At 41.9% G+C, this 26,182-nt stretch overlaps 1 protein-coding gene across 1 annotated transcript in view; it reads right to left on the bottom strand.

The window, feature by feature from the left end:
• Nucleotides 1-26,182, bottom strand: part of VTCN1 (V-set domain containing T cell activation inhibitor 1) — a 72,921-nt gene that overhangs the window by 17,722 nt on the left and 29,017 nt on the right. The window contains exon 2 of the mRNA XM_040230943.1: nt 9,519-9,583. Coding sequence (XP_040086877.1) covers nt 9,519-9,583 — 65 coding nt within the window. The remainder of the gene's footprint in view (nt 1-9,518; nt 9,584-26,182) is intronic.

Below are 26,182 nucleotides of genomic sequence, written 5' to 3'. Positions count from 1 at the left end.
GCCCTCTGCACCGGAAGCATGGAGTCTTAGCCACTGGATCACCAGGGAAGTCCCTTGCTTTCGTATTTTCTTGAACATTGCTTTAAAGATTTAATTTTGGTTTTTTTTGTTTTTATTTATTTTTACTTGACGGATTGATATCCAAGATATTGCAGGCTAGTACTGGTTATAATTGTACTGTGCATCTTGACACACACAATTGTTCATCTTGCACCTACAGTTTATAATTCCTTCTCCTTTATCACCAGTTGTCCAGATTCTACTTATATTCAAGGCTATTCAGATTGAGGGGTTCACATGAAGCTCTTTTTGATCTGCCAGAGCAGAGCTAATAGATTCTCTTGACTCTCCCTGCACGCTTTTCCTCGCCTTTATTGTAGCATCTGTCTCTGTTTACTTTGTCTCTAGTCTGTCTCTGGCACTAATTCGTAAGCTTTTCAAAGGAAAAACTGTCGTCATCATATTTGTAAGTCCTGTAAACGCTTTGATGGTTACTTTTATGTGTCAGCTTGACTGGGTCACACAGTACCCAGCCATTTGGTCAGATATTCTGGGCTTCCTTGGTGGCTCAGACGGTAAAGCATCTGCCTGCAATGCGGGAGACCCGGGTTTGATCCCTGGGTCGGGAAGAACCCCTGGAGAAGGAAATGGCAACACACTCCAGTACTCTTGCCTGGAAAATTCCAGGGATGGAGGAGCCCAGTAGGCTATAGTCCGTGGGGTCACAAAGAGCCGGACACAACTAAGTGATTTCACTTTCACTTTCTGGGTATGTCTGTGAGGATGTTCCTGGGGGAGGTTAGTATTTGAATCAGTAAAGCAGATAGATCACTTTCCTTAACGTGAGTGGGCCTCACCCAATTAATTAAAGACCTCATAGAACAAAAAGGCGGAGCAAGAGGGGCCTCATGCTGCCTTTGAGCTGGGACATCAGTCTTTCCCTGCCAGTTGGTTCCTTCAGACTTGAACTGAAGCATTGTGCTTTTTCAGATTTTGAGCCTGCCTATTTTTAGGCTAGAACCACACCGTCTGCTCTTCTGGGTCTCACACTTTTGGACTCAGACTGGAACTGAATTATCTGGGTCTCCAGCTTGCTATGGAGAAGGCAATGGCATCCCACTCCAGTACTCTTGCCTGGAAAATCCCATGGATGGAGGAGCCTGGCGGGCTACAGTCCATGGGGTCTCTAAGAGTCGGACACGACTGAGCGACTTCACTTTCACTTTTCACTTTCATGCATTGGAGAAGGAAATGGCAACCCACTCCAGTGTTCTTGCCTGGAGAATCCCAGGGACAGGGGAGCCTGGTGGGCTGCCATCTATGGGGTTGCACAGAGTCGGACACGACTGAAGCGACTTAGCAGCCAGCTTGCTAACCACAGATCTTAGGACTTCTCAAAGTCCACAATCATGTGAGCCAATTCTTTCCCACTCTCACTGTCTCTCTCTCCTGTCTCTCTCTCCCGCCTCCTCCCTATATCCCCCCGTCACACACACATACCCACACCTACCCTAATAGTTCTGTTTCTCTGGAGAACCCTGACTGATAAATTTTGGTACTGAGAAGTGGGGGTGCTGCTATAATAAGTACCTAATAAGCATATGGAGGAAGTTTTGAAACTAGGTAAAGGGTGGAGGCTGAAAGAGCTTTAAGGTGTGTGCTAGAAATGTGAATGTTAAGGGCCATGTGGTGATGTCTCAGATGGGAAATGAGGAACACGTTATTGGAAACTGGAGGAAAAGCAGTCCTTGTTAGAAGGTGGCACAGAACTTGGCTGAACTGTGTTCTAGTGTTTTGTAGAAGGTAAAACTTGTGAGCCATAAAATTGGATACTTAGCTGAGGAGATTTCTAAGCAAACTGTTGAAAGAGTGGCTTGGTTATTCCTGACTGCTTATACTAAAATATGGGAAAGGAGAAAGATGAATTGAAGAAGAAATTGTTAAGCAAAAAGGATCCATAACTGAGATTTAGAAAATTCTCAGCCTATTAATATTGCAAAAAATGAGAAGACTGTTCTGAAGATAGCACTCAGGACGTGGGTGAACATCCATTTGATAAGGAGATGATATGTATGACTCATGGATTTTAATAGCCACCACAACAGAAGCCAGGAATAGAGATAGGATTATATACTGCCAGCTTGGTACAGAAAAAACCAAAGGGTATAGAAAAGTGAGACACAATGAAGGAAGGCTACCAGACTTCTTGGATACTACAGTAAGACCAGACCACAGTGCTATTCAGCTCTATGCTTCAACAGGCCAGGGGACCTCTCTTGGAACTACTCAGCGTATGGTATTTTGTCATGGCAACCTGAGCAAACTAAGACAAGTGCCTAGTGCTATTTCTACAGAGAAAAATAATGTTTGTTGAGTGAACGAATAAATGAATGAATGAAAATCAGTTGAAATCAAGACACTGTTTGAAATAATGATTCTATCCAAAGTGATTGTAGGAGTAAGGAACATTTGGCAAGATTATTCCATCTAAATTTTGGGGAAATATGAGTCAGTGAAAAAAGAAAAAGCAATGAAAATACACCATGATTCTCAATAAAATCATAAAGCAAATGTAACTATTTTAGAGCAAGGGTAAATTTGATTGTAGTTTATAAAGTCCCATTAAAGTTGAATTGAAAAATTACTTTTTAGAAAAAGTACATGATTAGCACAATTTATGGAGAGAATGAAATGGTAATGACTTATCGTAGTTCAGTAATTATGTTACCAAATTAATTTTAATGTGTTGGCCTTGAGCCCACAGGTGGAGAATTTGTTGAAATATCTCTTAGAAAACGTAATGATTAAAAGTAGGCAGCTGTGGAGTGCCCCAGGGACTCACTGCCAGCTCTAGCTCATTTAAGGTTGCATTAAAGATGTGGCAGATGGAATGAGTGCAGTGTTGATTAAATCCCCACCTCCTTGTAGCAAATCAAGGAGGAATAAAAGCCAGTGAGAATTTTAAAAACCCTGAGGACCTAGGCGTTGCTTTTGCACCCAGAAAGCAATCAATAAATACTTATTTGTTAGGTGAATAAATGATGGTTACAAGTGATAAAATGAAATTTAATTTGCAAGCAATACCATACAAATATTGCTTCTCTCAAAAAGAAATCTGTTTTCAATTTGGCCAACAAATATTGGTTCAAGGAGCTATGTTCTAGGACCACAGTCTGGTCTAATGTGACTCTCCAGGTCTCTTAAACACTAGGGGCTCTTGTGTGGCTGGTTGAGGGTAAAATGACTTTAAGAGACGGTTAGAGTTTTGGATCTACTGATACAAAACTCTGTTAAACAGGCATGGGTTTTAAGAATTCCACTGGTCTCTTAAGATTCCATCAAACCTCTTTAAAGTCAGAAGCCTCAACCACTCACTGAAAATGAATTCTCTAGCTCCTGGGGGCTAATTACTACCACAGCTCTGGTCTGCATGCAAAATGAGGATTGTTAGAGGGCAGCAAGCTGAAATTGGGGTCTTTCTGTTTTCACATGGATGGGCACTGTTTAACTGCCATCTGCAGTAGGAGCAGGAATCTCTTGGAAAGTGGGGATATAGGTAACACAAGGCAGGGATTCTTTTTTTTTAAATTTATTTTTAATTGGAGGATAATTGCTTTACAATGTTGTGTTGGTTCTGTTGCACAGCAAGGTGAATCACCCATTAAGTGTTAATCGTTCAGTCGTGTCCAGCTCTTTTGCAACCCTATGGACTGTAGCCCACCAGGCTCCTCTGTCCATGGAATTCTCCAGCCAAGAATACTGGAATGGGTAGCCATTCCATTCTGCAGGGGATCTTCCTGCCCCAGGGACTGAACCCAAGACTCCTCCACTGCAGGCAGATTCTTTACCATTTGAGCCATCAGGGAAACCTTGAATCAGCCATAAGTAAACATATAATCCCATCCCTCTTGTGCCTGCCACCTGTCCACCCCACACCCCGAATCCCACCCCTCTAGGTTGTCACAGAGCACCAGGCTGAGCTCAAGGCAAGGATTCTTTATAGAAATTATGATTCTGGGATGCTCAATACCACTGGATGAAACCTCAGAAAATGAACTTTCCTTTGAAATGACTCAGTAAGTTCTGTGACTTCCAATAGCATAGACAGCATTCTCAGCATCCACTGCAGCCAGCTGTCTGGATGGGCACCATAGCACATGGTGGAAATGTGGAATAGGCTTAAGCCTGCACTGCTGGCACCTGGGGAAGCACCTGTCAGTGCCACTCTCGCCAGAGAAAAGGGCAGGGTGGAGAACAGTTGCTTTGTGAGAAAACATTAGAAAGGATGCTGGGCCCGGCTAGTGAAAGGAGCAATGTAGGGAAGCAGGTTGGGCTCCAAAAATCACTGCAGATGGTGACTGCAGCCATGAAATTAAAAGATGCTTGCTCCTTGGAAGAAAAGCTGTGACAAACCTAGACAGTGTATTAAGAAGCAAAGAGATCACTTTGCCCACAAAGGTCCATATGGTCAAGACTGTGGTTTTTTTCAGTAGTCATGTATGGCTGTGAGAGCTGGACCATAAAGAAGGCTGAGTGCTGAAGAATTGATGTTTTTGAACTGTGGTGTTGGAGAAGACTCTTGACAGACTCTTGGACAGCAAGGAGATCAAATCAGTCAATCCTAAAGGAAATCAGTCCTGAACATTCATTGCAAGGACTGATGCTGAAGCTGAAGCTCCAATACTTTGGCTACCTGATGCGAAGAACTGACTCACTGGAAAAGACCCTGATGCTGGCAAAGATGGAAGACCAAAGGAGAAGGGAGTGGCAGAGGATGAGACGGTTAGATAGCATCACTGACTCAATGGACATGAATCTGAGCAAACTCCAGGAGATAGTGAAGGACAGGGAAGCCTGCTGTGCTGCAGTCCATGGGGTCACAGAGTCAACATGACTTAGAAACTGACCAATAGGGAAGCAGCAGCAGAGCCTGGCGGGTAAGAACAGGTATCAAGCTGTGGGTGATCAAGTCCCAGCTCTGCCACTTATTGGATATGAGACCTGGGCAAGTTTTCTGTTTTCTCTCTTCCATAATTCTTTTCATCTGTAAAATGGGGATGCTAGTAGTAGTAGCTCCCTCAGAGGGTCCCTGAAAGGACTAAATGATACAGTGTAAGTAAACAGCTTAGCATGGTACCTGACTTGCCACGTGTTGAACCTTAAATCAATGGTATTGATGACCATTATTAGTTAGAATCATTTAGAAAGATTGCAGATCAGTACAGCAGGAGGAAAGAAATATTTTACTAAATCCTTGCAGTGACTCAGTTTAAGCCGGATAACAACCTTGAGATGTAGGAATTATATTGTTCTACCTATTTTATGAATAGGGTAAAGAAGCTCTGTGGGATTAAATGGCTTGCCTAAAGCCCTATATCTAGCTAGTAGTGGAGCCAGCGTCAAACTCAGTCTTGTCTGAGTTTTTCCTAAGCCTGAAAGTGAAAGTTGTTCAGTGGTGTCCAGCTCTTCCCAGTCCATGGAATTCTGTAGGCCAGAATACTGGAGCGGGTAGCCGTTCCTGTCTCCAGCAGATCTTTTCGACCCAGGAATCAAACCGGGGTCTCCTGCATTGCAGGTGGATTCTTTACCAGCTGAGCTACCAGGGAAGCTCTAAGTCTGTATTCCTTCTATCACATTTTGCTGATATTCAGGGCCAGATTGAGATATGTGGAGAGCCTACCCACAGAAACAGTATCCCTTCCTCATGTAAAAATAAAAACAATTAAAAACCTTAAAAGAAGTATAAGAAAGGTCAACATCTATTTAATTTCCCAGATGACTCCAGTGAAAAAAATAATATGTATCAATTTCTTTCCAAACCACTTCAATGTTTATGTTTTGATGCCAGAAGCACATGTCTTATTGTTTTATCCAGTGACCAAAGATGGAGCATCATTAGGAGGGAGTGTCCTGTGACTTCCTGTCCAGGATTTCCTAACTTCAGAGGAATTGCCTGCTGTGGCCAGGAAATTGTTCAAGTTTTAGGAAGTGCTGTGTGAATGCATTAATAATAGCAGATTATTAATGGCACTGATGGTATCAATGTAAACAATAATAGCAGCCATTTATTACACATATATGTGTCTGGCACTTTATAAACACTTTCTCATGTAATTCCCACAATGACTCTCACTATTTTACCAGTGAGGTTCTAGAAAGTTAAGTTACATCCCAAAGGATACACAGTGTTATCCCTGCGATTAAAGCAACTCCGATCTCTAAGTGTTTCTACCACACAGAGCTGTTCAAAGTTACCCATGGGGTGAGTGATAGCACAGAGACTAGCAGAGTATAGTCAGGGGCCTTTCCACGGCATCTCCCTCCTTCTTAAAGGGTCATCCATGAAGGCTGCCCTAAAACCAGCCTGATGGAAGCTGCTCAGCCTCTCTTCCCAACCAACCACCTCAAATGCATTTGGGGTCCATATTTAGAGTTCAGAAGGAGTGGAATGCTGGAAGTAGTGGAATGCTGGAATGCCTATGAGAAGGTGGCCTATACAGCCTCAAGAAAGTTACAAAGAAATGGATTTTTTTTCTGTATTTAGAAATATCTTTATAATCTGTGGTCTCAGGAATAATGCCTGCAAGGTACACCAGAAAACATCCTTCTGTGTTACAGCTCTTCATGTGTATCATGGGTATAGGGCAATGGGTGGGAGTGTGGGTTCTGGAAGCAAATGTCAGGATTTGAAATGCAATTATGTGTTTGTGCCTGGTTGCTAGCTGTGTGCAACTTTACACAAATTTCTAATCAGTACATAGTAATATTTATCTATTTGTTGTGAGTTGTAAATCAGATAATATATGCAAAGTTATTTGGCACCATGAGGCGAACACAAAAAAGATTTGAAAAATATCACCACCACTACCACCACCATCATCTACCTAATGCTGTTTGCTTAATTTCATTGTCTAGTATATTAATCCAGCTAACATTTTATCTAACTCATTTAAAATGTGGTAGTGTCATGCTCTCAGGCACCAGTTATGGTTCTTTTAATATAGGCAATTGAGAAAAAGCCAACTAAATAGTGTTAAACTAATAAACAGTCCATTTAATCCAAAATAACCAGCTTTTACTTTATGAAGTAGAAAGAAGGCAGAAAACCTTTCATTGGTGGTAGGGTTTTAATACTATTGGTAGCTCATGGCTGAACTGAGTGAACTGTAACTTCTATCTATGTATTTACCCCTCCATGCCTCTGTCCACTTGTCTATTCAAAAAACACTTAAAGAGTTTTCTTTGTATTCAAGGAACTGTCGCTACATGTTTGGGATCTGGTTCCCTGACCAGGGATCAAACCCAGCCCCCTCTACATTGGAAACTCAGAGTCTTAGCCACTGGACTACCGGGGAAGTCCCCGTCTTTCATATAGAATGTACTGTTCTGTGTCTCGCTCTGTCGCTCAACATTATGTTTCTCATCTGAAAACATACGTCTCTCAGCCACCAGGAAATAAAAGTTAAAATCACAGCAGTATTCCACAATATCCAGTGTTGGTGAGGACGTGACGCACTGGGTCCCTCATACACCTCTGGTTAAGAATAACTTGGTAAATCACTTTGGAAAACAAAATGGCAGTATCTACTAGGATCTATTTATTGGCTTTCTGGACATACTGTTTTGTAAAGTGCTTATTTTAAGATACTAGAAAAAGAATTAAAAGTTAGCAACAGCTAGGTCCTACTGTATAGCAAAGGGAATTATATCCAGTCTACTGGTTTAAACCGTAGTGGAAAATAATTTTTTTTTTTTTGAAAAAGAATGTACATATGTGTATAGCTGAGTCACTTTACTATGCAGCAGAAATTAGTACAACATTATAAATCAACTATACTTCAACAAAGATTTTTTAAATAAAAAAGAACTTAAATGGATCATTACTTTTTAAAAAAGAATTAAAAGACAGCAAAACAAAGCAGGAAGAGGAACATTAATAAAGATAAAAGCTAGAATTAATTAAATAAGGAAATCAGAGAAAGTAAAAATAAAACCAAAACCAAAACCTCGTTCCTTCAAAACTACTATAAAGCTAATTAACACCTTGTAAATCTATTTTAAGATGACAGAGGGTTTGGGGAGAAAGAGCACCCAAGATTAGGAATAGGAAGAGATAAGATAAAGAGAAAACAAATTATAAAAGAAGATTAGAATAAAACAAGCTAGTGAGCTCAGAAACAGATCCATACACATTTGGATACTTGACTTATGATAAAAATAACTCTAATGAGAAGTGGGGGAAGGATAGTGTTTTGACCCATCTTAACCACCGTCTTTGCCCATGCACAAAATTTTTCTAGATGGTTATAGATATAAATGTGAGAGGTTAAACATTAAAGCTTCCACAAGATAACCTAGAAGAAAGTATTTATGACCTTGGAATAGGTAGACATCTTAAACAAATTGCTTACAAAAAGTTACTGGTATAAAGAAAAAGATAAATTGGACTGTGTTAAAATTAGGAACTTCACTCATTGAAAGACATCAATAAGAGAGTGAAAAAGCAAGCCAGAAAGTAGAAGAGATTTCTCAATACATATAACCAAATTGCACTCAGCATATAATTCCTACATATCAAAAAGAAAAAGATAACCCATTAGAAAAATAGATGAAAGACAAAATACACATTTTTATTGATAAAGAAAATGGAGAAAGATGTTAATATCTTCTCTAGGTAAACACATCTACAAATGAATGAGTTCTATTCATTTAGGCCTTGTGATTACTATTTAGTGGCAGCACACATATTGGAGGAGAGTGACAGAGAGAAAAGACAGCTGGAACTATAAGAACTAAAGTTATCAATTGACAGCTTTGGCCACAGTCTAAGTTAAAATAAATGTGTTGGCCTGAGTCAGGCGCTTCAAGGGAAATGAAGCAAATGACTTGCTTCAGAGAGGACAGCTGCTGGTCTAACTCACTCAACGTCTTAATCTGGCATCCATAATAGATGCTCCTGAGACGTGGCCTACACAGAAGAGAGAACTGTTCCTGCAACTGCGATCATTTGACTGCCTTTGGAAGTCACCATCCATGCCACAGTGACGTCTGTTTCCCACATGGAACAGCAGTTATGACCAGTAAGTATTCTGTTTAAGAACGCTGTGTTTGCAGACTTGATATTCTTCAACACTTCAGCTGAAGCCCCACTACAAAGGAATCATCTACTCAGGTCAACTGTTAATAGAATGGCTCAGCCAAGGCACTTAGCTATGATCCCAGAATGATATCTTCAGCACTGTCTGGTGAAGAGAACAGTCTAAGAGACATTCCATTTGATTCTCTCAACTACCTGGTGATGAAGATGTTATTTCCTCCACATCATATATGAGGGAACTGAGGTCTGGGGAGTTAAAAGACTAAAGGGCAGAGAACACAGTCAATAAGTAGAAGAACCAGGGCTCTCCTCTGAGGTTTTCTGGGTTCAGGCCCTGTGTTCTTGCCATTCTACACATTAAATGATTAGGGACTTACTGTTGAGCAGTGGATGGATCGTGGTAATGCAGGAAATCACATACCTGAAATACCAAAACCGATGATAAATGCAATTGCTCCAGCCAGAATAATGATGATGCTAATAATGCTATGGAGAGAGAAAGAAACAGGAAGTTACTTCTTTATTCCACTTAACATGCTACTTTGCAACCTGGGCTCATACCTGCCCTTTGTAAGAGGTACTATATAAAGACTCTCAACTTTTTCTTCAAAATATGTCCTTCCCTAGAAATAGGTGCCTTAGAAAGTGATCTCCACAATTCCATCCTCGGCCCCCTGGGTGCTGGGATAGATTAAAGGAGTGGCTCTTTTGTCTGACTATGTGCATCATCTTACTTTCCTATTTCCAGATCAGTGAAGATCAGACACAAAGACTCCTGGGGAAAACCCAGTGGCATTTCTGTAATGCCAGGTGCCACTTGAGGGAGACTAGTTCAATCCTTAGCCCACCCTGAGCATTACTGCATTCCTCTTATTACATCATTAATCTATCTCCTTCCATAGACTTTAAACTCCACTAAGGACAGCAGTCATATCTTTGCTTTGTACCCACCAGTCCACTTCACTCTGTAGATCCTCACTGAGAGTTTGTTTTATTAAAACAGTAAGAAGTTTATTACAGAGAGCTTAGGAAATACAGATAAGCAAAAATAAGACAATAAAGTCACTTGAAACTCCACCATCTAGACATAACAACTGGTAACTTCTTGATATGTATCTTGCCAGTTTTCAATGAGCAGATTAATAAATGATGTTTAGGAAATAAACAAATAAAGAAATACTACTTACATTTACTGAGTGCTAGAATTATGTCACAGACATGTTGTTTTAGGCACCATTTATGGACTATGTCATTTATCCATAAGGCTATCATGTGATAACCTTATGAGGTAAACAAACGTATCTCCATTATACAGATGAAGACAGGACAGGGATAGTAAGCTTCTTCCCTAAATTCACATGGTTGGTAAGTGGCAGAGCTTGGATTAGACTCTGTTTCGAGAATCTGCACTTGACTACTTCCTACACTGCCAGGGATGGGGGTTCAAGATGGGGTGTGTCCCTCCTCTCTGTCCAGAGGAACCCATCAGGGGATACCGGCTTAAGCTGCTGAGAGTGACTCAGACAGAACAGAAGGTGCAGGTCAGAGCTGGCGTGATGGCAAAGCAGTCCCTGGGAAGCTTGCCCAGTGCTGCCTGCTCTGGTGCACAAGTCATCAGGCAGGTGTCCTCCGCCACAGTCTCATTGCTGCCAACTCACACATTCCCTGCACCCACACTGATGTTATGCAATAGGCAGGACAAAAGAGAGGCACAGGGAGGCAAAGAATGATGCTATAGAGAGAGAAGGGAAGCACAGGGCATTTTACTTGTTGCCCCAAATAGGCTCATTGTACCCAGCTCCCCTCAGCTCAGGGATGGGCCCACCAGAGAGAAACGATAGACTTACAAGGAACAATTGCCAGCCATAGGGACAACAATTGAATAAGCAAAATGATCACTAGGACTGACAAGGTATCTGCAGTTGATTCCAAGAAGAGACCACATTTGACCACTGCCCCCTTTCTTTACACACCTAGGTGTGGCCTCAAATATTATTGGTCCAAGTGTGTGAGAACAGCTCAACAAACTCATAGCAAGAGGTACTGTCCGGCTTTCTGATTACTGAGCTGGACAGAGAGGACTTGCATTTGTGACCTGAATCACTTATCTTGGGTGAATTACTTTGTCTCTCTGAGACTCAGTTTCTTTATCTTTAAAATGGGAGTAGGATAAGTGAGGTAGAAGATAGAATGGTAGAAACAAATGAATCAGAGAGGAAAAAAGAAAAACGAATTAAAAGAAATGAGGACAATCTCAGAGACCTCCAGGACAGTGTTAAATGCCCCAACATTCGAATCATAGGAGTCCCAGAAGAAGAAGACGAAAGACTATGAGAAAATACTTGAGGAGATAATAGTTGAAAACTTCCCTAAAATGGGGAAGGAAATAATCACCCAAGTCCAAGAAACCCAGAGAGTCCCAAACAGGATAAACCCAAGGCGAAACACCCCAAGACACATATTAATGAAATTAACAAAGGTCAAACACAAAGAACAAATATTAAAAGCAGCAAGGGAAAAACAAATAACACACAAGGGGATTCCCATAACGATAACAGCTGATCTTTCAATAGAAACTCTTCAGGCCAGGAGGGAATGCCAGGACATACTTAAAGTGATGAAAGAAAATAACCTACAGCTCAGATTACTGTACCCAGCAAGGATCTCATTCAGATATGAAGGAGATATTAAAAGCTTTACAGACAAGCAAAAGCTGAGAGAATTCAGCACCACCAAACCAGCTCTCCAACAAATGCTAAAGGATATTCTCTAGACAGGAAACACAAAAAGGGTGTATAAACTCAAACCCAAAACAATAAAGTAAATGGGAATGGGATCATACTTATGAATAATTACCTTAAACATAAATGGATTGAATGCCCCAACCAAAAGACAAAGACTGGCTGAATGGATACAAAAACAAGACCCCTATATATGTTGTCTACAAGAGACCCACCTCAAAACAGGGAACACATACAGACTGAAAGTGAAGGGCTGGAAAAAGATATTCCATACAAATAGAGACCAAAAGAAAGCAGGAGTTAGCAATACTCATATCAGATAAAATAGACTTTAAAACAAAGGCTGTGAAAAGAGACAAAGAAGGACACTACATAATGATCAAAGGATCAATCTGAGAAAAGATATAACAATTATAAATATATTTGCACCCAACATAGGAGCACCGCAATATGTAAGACAAATGCTAACAAGTATGAAAGGGGAAATTAACAATAACACAATAATAGTGGGAGACTTTAATACCCCACTCACACCTATGGATAGATCAACTAAACAGAAAATTAACAAGGAAACACAAACTTTAAATGATACAATAGACCAGTTAGACCTAATAGATATCTGTAGGACATTTCACTCCAAAACAATGAATTTCACCTTTTTCTCAAGTGCACACAGAACCTTCTCCAGGATAGATCACATCCTGGGCCATAAATCTAGCCTTGGTAAATTCAAAAAAATTGAAATCATTCCAAGCATCTTTTCTGACCATAATGCAGTAAGATTAGATCTCAATTACAGAAGAAAAACTATTAAAAATCCCAACATATGGAGGCTGAATAACACGTTGCTGAATAACCAACAAATCACAGAAGAAATAAAAAAGAAACCAAAATATGCATAGAAATGAATGAAAATGAAATCACAACAATCCAAAACGTGTGGGACACTGTAAAAGCAGTGCTAAGGGGAAAGTTCATAGCAATACAGGCATACCTCAAGAAACAAGAAAAAAGTCAAATAAATAACCTAACTCTATACCTAAAGCTAGAAAAGGAAGAAATGGATAACCCCAGGGTTAGTAGAAGGAAAGAAATCTTAAAAATTAGGACAGAAATAAATGCAAAAGAAACGAGACCATACCAAAACTCAACAAAGCCAAAAGCTGGTTCTTGGAAAGGATAAATAAAACTGACAAACCATTAGCCAGACTCATCAAGAAACAAAGGGAGAAAAATCAAATCAATAAAATTAGAAATGAAAATTGGGAGATCACAACAGACAACACAGAAATACAAAGGATCATAAGAGACTGTTATCAGCAATTATATGCCAATAAAATGGACAACGTGGAAGAAATGGACAAATTCTTAGAAAAGTACAACTTTCCAAAACTGAACCAGGAAGAAATAGAAAATCTTAACAGACCCATCACAAGCACAGAAATTGAAACTGTAATCAGAAATCTTCCAGCAAACAAAAGCCCAGGTCTAGACGGCTTCACAGCTGAATTCTGCCAAAAATTTAGAGCAGAGCTAACACCTATCCTACTCAAACTCTTCCAGAAAATTGCAGAGGAAGGTAAACTTCCAAACTCATTCTATGAGGCCACCATCACCCTAATACCAAAACCTGACAAAGATGCCACAAAAAAAGAAAACTACAAGCCAGTATCACTGATGAACATAGATGCAAAAATCCTTAACAAAATTCTAGCAATCAGAATCCAACAACACATTAAAGAGATCATACACCATGACCAAGTGGGCTTTATCCCAGGGACGCAAGGATTCTTCAATATCTGCAAATCAATCAATGTAATACACCGCATTAACAAATTAAAAAATAAAAACCATATGATTATCTCAATAGATGCAGAGAATGCCTTTGACAAAATTCAACATCCGTTTATGATAAAAACTCTCCAGAAAGCAGGAATAGAAGGAACATACCTCAACATAATAAAAGCTGTATATGACAAACCTACAGCAAACATTATCCTCAATGGTGAAAAATTGAAAGCATTTCAATTTGAAATAATTTCACAATATGTATGGAAATACAAAAAACCTCGAATAGCCAAAGCAATCTTGAGAAAGAAGAATGGAACTGGCGGAATCAACCTGCCTGACTTCAGGCTCTACTACAAAGCCACAGTCATCAAGACAGTATGGTACTGGCACAAAAACAGAAATGTAGATCAATGGAACAAAATAGAAAGCCCAGAGATAAATCCACAAATCTATGGACACCTTATCTTTGACAAAGGAGGCAAGAATATACAATGGAGAAAAGACAATCTCTTTAATAAGTGGTGCTGGGAAAACTGGTCAACCACTTGTAAAAGAATGAAACTAGAACACTTTCTAACACCATACACAAAAATAAACTCAAAATGGATTAAAGATCTGAACATAAGACCAGAAACTATAAAACTCCTAGAGGAGAACATAGGCAAAACACTCTCCGACATACATCACAGCAGGATCCTCTATGACCCACCTCCCAGAATATTGGAAATAAAAGCAAAAATAAACAAATGGGACCTAATTAAACTTAAAAGCTTCTGCACAACAAAGGAAACTATAAGCAAGGTGAAAAGACAATCTTCAGAATGGGAGAAAATAATAGCAAATGAAGCAACTGACAAAGAACTAATCTCAAAAATATACAAGCAACCCCTGCAGCTCAATTCCAGAAAAATAAATGACCCAATCAAAAAATGGGCCAAAGAACTAAATAGACATTTCTCCAAAGAAGACATACAAATGGCTAACAAACACATGAAAAGATGCACTCATTATCAGAGAAATGCAAATCAAAACCACAATGAGGTACCATTTCATGTCAGTCAGAATGGCTGCAATCCAAAAGTCTACAAGCAATACATGCTGGAGAGGGTGTGGAGAAAAGGGAACCCTCTTACACTGTTGGTGGGAATGCAAACTAGTACAGCCACTTGGAGAACAATGTGGAGAGTCCCTAAAAAACTGGAAATGGAACTGCCATATGACCTGGCAATCCCACTGCTGGGCACACACACCAAGGAAACCAGAATTGAAAGAGACATGTGTACCCCAGTGTTCATCACAGCACTGTTTATAATAGCCAAGACATGGAAGCAACCTAGATGTCCATCAGCAGATGAGTGGATAAGAAAGCTGTGGTACATATACACAATGGAGTATTACTCAGCCATTAAAAAGAATACGTTTGAATCAGTTCTAATGAGGTGGATGAAACTGGAGCCTATTATACAGAGTGAAGTAAGCCAGAAAGAAAAACACCAATACAGTATACTAACGCACATATATGGAATTTAGAAAGATGGTAACAATAACTCTGTATGCGAGACAGCAAAAGAGACACAGATGTATAGAACAGTCTTTAGGACTCTGTGGGAGAGGGCGAGGGTGGGATGATTTGGGAGAATGGCATGGAAACATGTATAATATCATATATGAAATGAATTGCCAGTCCAGGTTCAATGCATGATACATGATGCTTGGGGCTGGTGCACTGGATGACCCAGAGGGATGGTACGGGGAGGGAGGAGGGAGGGGGGTTCAGGATGGGGAACACGTGTATACCTGTGGTGGATTCATGTTGATGTATGGCAAAACCAATACAATATTGTAAAGTAATTAACCTCCAATTAAAATAAATACATTTATATTAAAAAATAATAATACAATGGGAGTAGGAGTAATTCTTGCTCCATCTGTTATAAAAATATTACAAGTTGAAGTGTGCCCCTCCCTACTCATAATTTGAAGTCCTAACCCCCAGGACCTAAGAATGTGATTTTATTTGGCAATAGTCATTGCAGATGTGATTAGTTAAGATGAAATCATACTGGAGTAGTGCTGTGCTTAGTTGCTAAGTCATGTCCAACCCTTTGCAACCCCATGGACTGTAGTCTGCCAGGCTCCTCTGTCTATGGTGATTCTCCAGGCAAGAATACTAAGTGGGTTGTCATGCCCTTCTTCAGGGGATCTTCCCAACCCAGAGATCAAAGCCAGGTCTCCTGCATGGCAGGTGGATTCTTTACTGTCTGAGCCACCAGAGAAACCCACACTGGAATAGGGTAGGCCCTAATTCCGTATGACTGGTATAATCTCTTCTCCAGTGGATCTTCCTGACCCAGGAATTGAACTGGGGTCTCCTGCATTGCAGGCAGATTCTTTACCAGCTGAGCTACCAGGGAAACCCCTGGAGGAGGGTGGGCCCTAATTCAACATGACTGGTGTCCTTATATAAAGGGGATATTTGGACACAGACACTCACAAGGAAAACAGCATGTAAAGATGAAAGCGGAGATCTAGAAGCCAAGGAACACCAAAGATTGCCAACTAATACCAGAAGCTAGGGGTGAAGCCTGAACAGATTCTTCTCATGGTCCTTAGGAGGAACCACCCAGACTGCTAGTCTCCAAAACAGTGAGACAATATTTTTTTTCTGTTGCTACCCAGTTTGTGGTATTTTATTACAGCAGCCCTAGCTTTGATCTTGTTTTAAGATCAAAATGGGCAATGATTATTGCATATTCCATACAGAGCTACTCATATGTTTCTTTTTTACTGTAAAAAAATTTACCTCTGACTATTTGCTTCATGCTTATTATTAAAAGCTATGACTTAAATCTGGAGAATAACCCAACTGGTAATAACAAAAGTATCATAAGTATTTCGATATATCAAAAAGAGCATGTAGTAGGCTTGGTGCTAAGCATTCAGTGTACATTTTCTCATTTGTTTGAATGATCAGGTCCTGGTCTCCTTAATTTCTCTCATATTCCTCCATTTCTGTCCCCGCTGCTCCTGGTCACCACCATGTCTCAGCAGCATCATTGCAACACTCTCCTGACAGCCCTGCTTTTAGACTAAACCTTGCTAACCCATGCTTCACGTGGCCAGAATCAGTGGTGACTTCAGAATTTTTTATTATGTACTTATTTATGTATTTATTTCTGGCTGCATGGAGTCTCTGTTGCTGCGCACAGACTTTTTCTAGTTGGGGCAAGTGGGGGCTACTCTCTAGTTGCACTGCACAGGCTTCTCATTGTGGTGCCATGGCTTCTCCTGTTGCAGAGCACGGACTCTAGGCATGCAGGCTTAGTAGCTGTGGTGCTCAGGCTTAGCCGCTCCACAGCACCTGGGATCTTAGTTCTCGGACCAGGGACCTGCGTTGGCAGGTGGATTCTTAACCACTGGACCACCAGGGAAGTCCCAGAATTTCTATATGAGTGTGGCTTAGCGGAGATGACCTAGTCGAAGTGGGGCTGAGGGTGATACTGAGGCAGTATAATGCTGTAATCACAGCATGGCTTCTGGGTCCAGCCTGAACAGGTTCACATCCGAGCACCACTAGGTATTAACTGCGGACCTTGTTTCCATTCCTTCTTGGGAAGACCAAGTTGACACATTTTAAAAGATCGCCTAGAACAGCTCCACACAGGAAGCTTTAAGTGATATTAGCTATTACCATTCTTGTTTTCCTTCTGTGGTTATATAACAAGCACAGGTTTCTAACCAAGTATACATTTCCTTGGTGGTGCCAATGGAAATGCTTGTGAAGACCACCTGTTGCTTAGCTATGGAGCTACTGGTCAGAATGCCCACAAAACTAATCATACTAGTCCTGTGCTTAAAACTTCAAGTGCCTTTCCATCTCCCTCATGGTAAAAATCCACTTTGTGATATAGACAACATGGCCTTCCAAAGGGAACCTTAACCCTCTCTCCAGCCTTGCTGCTTCCCACACTGCCCCTGGCATCCTGCACTCCAGACCACCCTTCCAGCCTGCTGGGCCATCACAGATCTCCCTGCCACAGGCCTACCCTCTCTAACGAGGGGAGTGGACAGCAGAAACACTGAATAGATACCTGGACACTCACCAGCAGGGAGGGGACAGTGGAGATTGTACATCACAGTCAGAGCAGCTGAGCCCATCTCTCTCACCCCCAGGCCCACATGCTTCCTCTGCAGTGGAAGCAGAGCCCTGCTGTCTGTCAGCAAGTTCCCTCTCTAAGCAGAAATCACCTTGAGGTTTGTTCTGAGCTGGTATTCCCTTGGGAAACAGCTCAACCTCCAGAGCCTTGGAAAGAGAAGCAGGAACAATCAGAGCAGCCAAATGAAATAATTCCTGTCTGCTGCTTGTTATTTTTTTAAAAAGATGAATAAAATATTTCACATAAGGTGTTCTTACATCACTTTTTGGTTTTTACTTCCCAAGAATAATTTCTAATAACTATGCTACAGGAAATTTTTAATGCAAAACTGTGTCTTCTAACCAACTGCGTTGGAACTCACAGTGCATGTTTGTTAGACTCTCCTAACAAAAAAGCCCAGATGACAGCCAGTGTCTTTGGAGGATTTGTTCACTTAATAAACATTTATTAAGTACTTCCTAAGTGCAGGACATTGTTCTGGGCACTATGGAGGAAGTAGACAGATGAAGTAAACCAAATGCCTGCCCTCAAGAACCTTACAGTAAATTGAGGTAAGACACACACACACACATAAAACATACACAAACATACGTTGCACACACAGGCACATATACATGCCACTGTAATAAGACATAATGTGGTGAGGGTTTCAGTGAAGAGAGGAGCGAGTTCTCACAGGAATTCTAGGAAGGTAGGAAGTTATTTTCAGGGCTTTCCTGGTGGCTCAGCTGGTAAAGAATCCACCTGCAATGTGGGACACCTGGATTCGATCCCTGGGTTGAGAGGATCCCCTAGAGAAGGGAAAGGCTACCCACTCCGGTATTCTGCCGTGGAGAATTCCAGGGACTCTATATTCCATGGGGTCGCAAAGAGTCAGACACGACTGAGCGACTTTCACTTCACTTCACTTCAGGAACTGATTTAAATCTGAGAGAAATAGGGAGAATCAAAGTACATTTTCATGGACAAATTTCAAAGAAAATAAAGAGAAAGGCTTCATCCAAAAATATGTTTAGCTAATTCATGCTAATATATACTCTGTCTTCAAGGCAGAACCAAAAAGAAAAGTTGTTTCTGCTGCACTGCACGGGGTCAGGGCCCGAGCATCACAGCACAGGGCTCTGGGCCCGCAGAAGGGAGTTTCAGGGGCTGCAGACCTCAGCCTTTTAGGGGAGGGGCCCCGCCTTGCAGGCTGGGGATCAGCATAAAACAACCACACAACCTGAGGATGGCCTCGCTCGCTCCTCTCATGTGTCTTTGCTTCAGCTGCTGGCCCTTTCTGCGGCACTTGAAAAAAATGAGGCATTTCTGTTAAGACATGCTGTGTTTCCAAATAACCTCATGTTCTACAAAATCACACAATGAACATAATAGGGCTTGAGGGGGAAAAAATAGGGTTAAGGGAAGACCATTCAAAACCCATGTGACTCTGTGATCGGTCTCTTAAGAGACACAGTAATTGGTACCTTGGGAGATGACTTGGCAGCCAAAGCAGGCAGCTTAGTAGGCCCAGAAGCTGCTGCAGGGAAAAATTTAAATGCAAAGAAACCATCGAGTGGAAATTCCAACTTAAGGTGATATGAGGGAGTGAGGTTGTGGTAAAAGTGGGTACAATGGCAGGAAGTGGAACCTGGGGGGGGGTGCAAGACCAGATGTGGGCCTCTGGGGTGGGAGCCCCAAGTGCATGGGTTCATTTAAAATTAAAAGAAAAATAGAACAGAAAGCCATACTCAGCCCTTCCCACCGACACTGTCATTCTTTGCTGTTTCAGCTCCTCTCGCCTTGGAAAAGTCTGCATGTGACTCAATACTACATCCATGTTAAACTGTATCAGTCTCCTCTTTTCCGACCACATATGAGCTAATTGACTTTATAGATATCTATATTGCAGCAGGCAGACTGTAGTAATCAGTTACCAAGAAACAACATTGATGATTCTCTAACCCTTCAGTTTCAGAAGTTCCAAATAGGCAATCCCTTTGACCTAACAATCACCCCATTAAATGGAGTACCACCTCCTTCTGGCTATCACTTCAGTTCAGTTCAGTCACTCAGTCGTGTCCGACTCTTGCGACCCCATGAATTGCAGCACGCCAGGCCTCCCTGTCCATCACCAACTTCCAGAGTTCACTCAGACTCATGTCCATCGAGTCCGTGATGCCATCCAGCCATCTCATCCTCTGTCGTCCCCTTCTTCTCCTGCCCCCAATCCCTCCCAGCATCAGAGTCTTTTCCAATGAGTCAACTCTTTGCATGAGGTGGCCAAAGTACTGGAGCTTCAGCTTTAGCATCATTCCTTCCAAAGAAATCCCAGGGCTGATCTCCTTCAGAATGGACTGGTTGGATCTCCTTGCAGTCCAAGGGACTCTCAAGAGTCTTCTCCAACACCACAGTTCAAAAGCATCAATTCTTCGGTGCTCAGCCTTCTTCACAGTCCAACTCTCACATCCATACATGACCACAGGAAAAACCATAGCCTTGACTAGACGGACCTTAGTCGGCAAAGTGATGTCTGCTTTTGAATATACTATCTAGGTTGGTCATAACTTTTCTTCAAGGAGTAAGCGTCTTTTAATTTCGTGGCTGCAGTCACCATCTTCAGTGATTTTGGAGCCCCCCAAAATAAAGTCTGGCACTGTTTCCACTTTTTCCCCATCTATTTCCCATGAAGTGCTGGGACTGGATACCATGATCTTCGTTTTCTGAATGTTGAGCTTTAGGCCAACTTTTTCACTCTCCTCTTTCACTTTCATCAAGAGGCTTTTTAATTCCTCTTCACTTTCTGCCATAAGGGTGGTGTCATCTGCATATCTGAGGTTATTGATATTTCTCCCAGCAATCTTGATTCCAGCTTGTGTTTCTTCCAGTCCAGCATTTCTCATGATGTACTCTGCATAGAAGTTAAATAAGCAGGGTGACAATATACAGCCTTGATGTACTCCTTTTCCTATTTGGAACCAGTCTGTTGTTCCATGTCCAGTTCTAACTGTTGCTTCCTGACCTGCATACAGGTTTCTCAAGAGGCAGGTCAGGTGGTCTGGTATTCCCATCTCTTTCAGAATTTTCCACAGTTTATTGTGATCCACACAGTCAAAGGCTTTGGCATAGTCAATAAAGCAGAAATAGATGTTTTTCTGGAACTCTCTTGCTTTTTTGATGATCCAGCGGATGTTGGCAATTTGATCTCTGGTTCCTCTGCCTTTTCTAAAACCAGCTTGAACATCAGGAAGTTCATGGTTCACGTGTTGCTGAAGCCTGGCTTGGAGAATCTTGAGCATTACTTTACTAGCATGTGAAACCCTAATAAATTTTATTTGCAATTCCTTGTTGAAAAAGAAGAAATGTTTAATTTTCTTTAGTTTATATTTTTATGGAATGTGTTATTAATATGTGCTTCCAAAATTGTATGAAATTCCTAGAAGTTTATCAATTCAAGGTCTTTGCTATCCATGATACGTCCGGTTATAGGGTAACTTGTCATAATTCCAGTTATTATCTTAAAATGTTATCTCACTGAAACAATCAAATTTCCTTGTCAATTGCATTGAAGTGAACTCTCATCAGGTCTTTAAAAAAACAAGAAAAGAAAACTGGGATGAGATACCTACCTTTTAAGGACCAACTCTCATTGTATCAGAGATCCATAAGGATGATTAAACAATAGCTACTGCTTATCGGTCCTGTTCTGCGAGCCAGTGCTCTGCATCCAGAGTCTCGTTCATTCCTTACAGTAATGCCTTGAGGCAAGTGTCGCTACCTTTACCTTCTTACATGTGGGGAGACTGCGGCTTAACTTAAGTAAATGACCAAACTCTCACAGCTAGAAAGTGGGAGAGCCAGGTCTCAAACCCAGGGAGTCCAGTTTGTGAGCCTGTTCTCCTAAGAGCCATACTTGTAGAAAAAGTGCCATATGGCAGGAGGCTGCAAGTTTGGAAGGCCCCCTCAGCCCCACCCATGAATATCTTCTCTAGCTCTATTTCTGAAAACAAGGACTTCCCAGATTTGCTATGCCGTTATGAAGAGCAGTCATCTGGGAAGGCATCAAATGCTCTTTGTTTTATTCAGACATTAATGGTTTATCTGTTGTCCAGTTTCTTCCTCCTTCTCAAATACCTAGAAAACTGAAAGAGACTGTATTTCTTATAGATTATCAGCTTACCACTACTTGTGCCACTGATAAATGATTAATACTCTGAAAACTAGATTAAGTTAGCAAATATGGGATTAATCTGAATAAATTCTACTTTTAAACATTACAAGCAGAATATTTGAGTAAGTCAAGTAAATATTTGAATAAATCAAACATATTACTTTGTTTATAAACTAATGAAGTAACTAGGTTTATAAAGGGATGCTGAAATTGAAGACATTTATTACAGCCTATCCAAAAATGTTCTCTCTCTCTGCTTTTTTTTTTTTTTTCCACCTCAGAAAAGGAGAAAAGGAATTATTCGTGGCTCAGAGGGTAAAGCATCTGCCTGCAGTGTGGGAAACCTGGGTTTGATTCCTGGGTTGGGAGGATCCCCTAGAGCAGGAAATGGCAACCCACTCCGGTACCCTTGCTTGGAAAATCCCATGGACAGAGAAGCTGGTAGGCTACAGTTCATGGGGTCACAAAGAGTCGGACATGACTGAGCAACTTCACTTTCTTTCACTTTTTTTTTCTATGTGAAGCATTGGGCTTCAAGGCAAAACTATGTACCATTCTCTAGATATCGATTAGTGTAGGGTTTAGGTTTGTGAGAAGCTTAGATTGCTGAGTACTCAAGTTCTTTCATTCCCTGAAGAATCCAGAGTATGTTTCCCTACCTCTACATTCCTCTCCTTCACCTCTTCATTTTGGAGAAATCCAGGCCAGTGTGGACTCAGGAAATGAGATCACAGAGTGGATCAGAGAATGAGCAGCAAGAGTGGGGAGTGGAGAGTGAGGAAGAAAATTGGCAAAGAGAAGGAGCTGTTCCTGGGAGCTTGAGGAGAGTGTAGAAGAGGGGGCATCCTTTCTGGGCAGCTCCGCTCTGCCCATACTGCCTTAATGACAGCAGACAGCATGGCTTTGTGTTGGGAAAAGGGGTTTTAGGAAACTGTGTATGAGAAGCTTGGGTGCTTTTGAGAGTCAGGTTGAGGAATCCTCTCTTCTTTCAAGCTGCCACTAGGGGTCATTGTGGGGTACTCCAAAACCCCGGGCACCAGGATTACATCATACCTGGGCCCCGATGCCACAAAACCAGAGACACATGACCAGCAAGTGGATTTCATCTCGCACACCAGCTTCTTTTCTATGACTGATGATGGTGGCCTAGGATATCATGTTGGAAAAGACTGCAAGGCTGCCTCCGGACTCAGCAAGAGAGAGGACCACTATTGATAAATGATTTCTAAGTGACCATATGGGCCTCATCCCTGAGTTAGCAGCAACACATGAAAGGGGGCTTTAACTGGCTGATCAGTACCAACTACCTGAGTCTCAGGCTAATTTAGTTCAGTTCACTTCAGTCATTCAGTCCTGTCCAACTCTTTGCAACCCCATGGACTGCAGCATGCCAGGCTTCCCTGTCCATCACCAACTCCCAGAGCTTGCTCAAACTCGTGTCCATCAAGTCGAGGCTAGTTTAACAGAAAACTGAGGCTAATTTAATGACAAATCAAGGCTAATTTAATAGCAAAGTAATGCCAGTCCAATGGCAATGTTAGCTGACTGCATATTTTGGCATAAATATGCCTATATTTTAAGAAGAACACTGATTCATGTGTATATTTAGGACAGTGTTTCTCAAGCTTAGCCTTGCTGACAATTGGAACCAGATAACTCTTGGCTGTGGGGCTGTCCTGTTCATTGTAGGTTGTTTAGCAGCATCCCTGGCCACTAGCCGGGATGCCAGTAGTACCCCTGCCCTTCTTGTGACAACCTAACACCATCTCCAGATATGTCACCCAGGTTGATAATCATGGGTCCAGGAAAAACAGGATCAGGGTGGCGGTGTGATTAGAAGAGAAGCCTTTTGAAGAGTAGTTAGTAGAGAGTACTAACTGTAGTGATGATCATTCCAAAACAAAATAGGCTATATGGGCCTGTTCTCCATCCCCCTGGAAGCAGCAAAGCCAGTAGGTGAAAGTGCTAGAGGTTAGGTTTAGATTTGCCACAGAGAGAAACTTTCCAACAGAACTCTGTCTCACTGGCCTGAGCCTGCAGCCCCGCATCACTGTGTGTGGGTAGGCACACTGGGGTTGAGCAACCACTTAAGGAGAGAAGAGGGAAGGGAGGAGCTTCTGGCACTAAACGAGGGTTGGAACAATCCCCGAAGTCCCTTTCAAATATAGTAGTTAAATGACTCTGTAATCTGATACTCCCTGGCGTTTGCTATGGCCTTGCCATTGCCAGAGTTCTGTATTCTGTACCTGCCTCCTAAAACTTTTGTTAATCATGTAACAGTGATAATTGATACTGAGTGTATGACCTCATTTAATCCCCACAACAGCCCTCTGAGGGAGGTAATAATATCTGTGTTTCATAGATGGGGAAACCAAGGCCCACTATCAAGGATCTCATCCAAGGGCTCATCCCTGGGAAATTAGACTCCATCATCCATGGCCTTCATTATTGTACTCTATTTTATATAAATCCAAGTTTTGTAAACCCCAGTGTTCAGATCTGTGCTGAGGCTCATGTTTTGTACAGTTGTAACTTGTGGAAGGACTACCCGGCCAGTTTTACATGGACTGAAGGAGTCTCCCTCTATCTTTTGTCTGAAATCCTGAAAGGAAAACAGGAAGGAGGAGTGTCAGGTGGAAAAATATAGAATGTTCATAACTAGACACCACTTTTCCCCAGACAATGTTGGGTTTGCGGCAAAGCCATTTATTTTATTCTTAAGCCAGCTCTATTTATAACTGTCCCCTGATTGCCCACAAAGCCCACATTAGCATTTCATCAGCCGGGTACACAAGCAGAGTGAAACAAAAGTCAACACAAGTCCTTTTCCTAATCATACCTGTATTTCCCGTTCCTCCTTATTCTCACCCTGGAGGAAAGAAACATTTCCAGAAGATTCCTTCAGCAGCATAACTGATCTCATTGTGTTTAACAACAAACACACTTCAAACCTTTTCCAAACCTCCCGTGAAGTGTCTGTACTGTTAGAGAAGCCAGGTGTCCTCTAAGCAGTCTGTGTGGCCTTCACTGTAACAGCTTAACTGTGAGTCTCTCAAACCAGCCTTGAGGAGACGCTCACAGCACCCAGGGTGAGGTTTGGCTGCTAACAAGCACTTCGTTTTCATGATCACAGTTGTTGTTTGGGCTGCTCTTCTTTCGCCGCTGCCTTCTCCCTGGCTTGGCCCACATCACCTCAGTCAGATCGTTTCTGGAATGGACGACACTGAGAGAAAGCACTGTGTCATCCTTGTTCCTTATCAGTTCCTCACAGAGCCCAGCACTCATGATCTGAGGAAGTCTCGATGGGAACAGGGGCTGGTGTTGAGAATGATGCCATTCATCCTTTGGTGGTGGCAGATTAGTTGCTAAGTCATGTCTGACTATTTGTGACCCTATGGACTGCAGCCCACCAGGCTCCTCCATCCCTGGGATTTCCCAGGCAAGAATACTGGAGTGGGTTGCCATTTCCTTCTCCAGGGGATCTTCTCGGCCCAGGGATCAAACCCATGTCCTATGTCTACTGCATTGGATAGCAAATTCTTTACTCCTGAGCCACCAGAGAAACCCATCACCTTTGCCATACCCTAAAGCCACAGTGACTGTTTGGTGTTGTATTCCTTGACCTGCCTTCAGGATCACGCGTTGTCACTGAAGAAATTCAGATAACTGCTTGGGCTGTATCCTCTCAGAACACCTAACCCTGGGATTAGTTCACTGCTTATTCATTAAGAAAACCGGAAACAAGTACATCTGTCTTCCTCAGAGCTTTTCTCTAGCTGAGCACATATATCTGTCCCAGGCAGTCTGAAGTCTCTGCATCCTGAAATGGGATACCATGTCATATCTGTTGACTCTGATGCTTCCATAATTCACTCTCTATTTCAGTAACCCTAGAAAATATCGCAGAGAAAAGAAGGCCACTGTGTCTTGGAAATCAGTAGGGATCTTCCAAAAGTCCTACCAGGACTACAGATCTGCTGCAAATCCTCACCCGCTAGGACCCACATTCTCATCTTTTAGCCACAGGCACAGTTCTCCAAGTGTGGCCATTGGGAAGGTTTTCAGGATGGAGATGTGGCCATCGGGCTGCCAGGCCCATTCTCTCAGGACCTGGTCGGCCTGTCTGAGCTGCACTCTTCAGCTGCCCTGGTGCTGCTGTGTGCTCTATAACAAGCCTCGGTTCTCCACATCAAGGATGGTTCTGAAACCCAATGCAGGGGAGACACTCCCTGTCCTAGGAACCACA

This window comes from Oryx dammah, unplaced genomic scaffold, assembly GCF_014754425.2.
Source record: "Oryx dammah isolate SB20612 unplaced genomic scaffold, SCBI_Odam_1.1 HiC_scaffold_28, whole genome shotgun sequence".
Classification (NCBI taxonomy): domain Eukaryota; kingdom Metazoa; phylum Chordata; class Mammalia; order Artiodactyla; family Bovidae; genus Oryx; species Oryx dammah.
The sequence above is the reverse complement of the archived record's forward strand: the minus strand, read 5'-3'. Positions and strand labels throughout refer to the sequence as shown.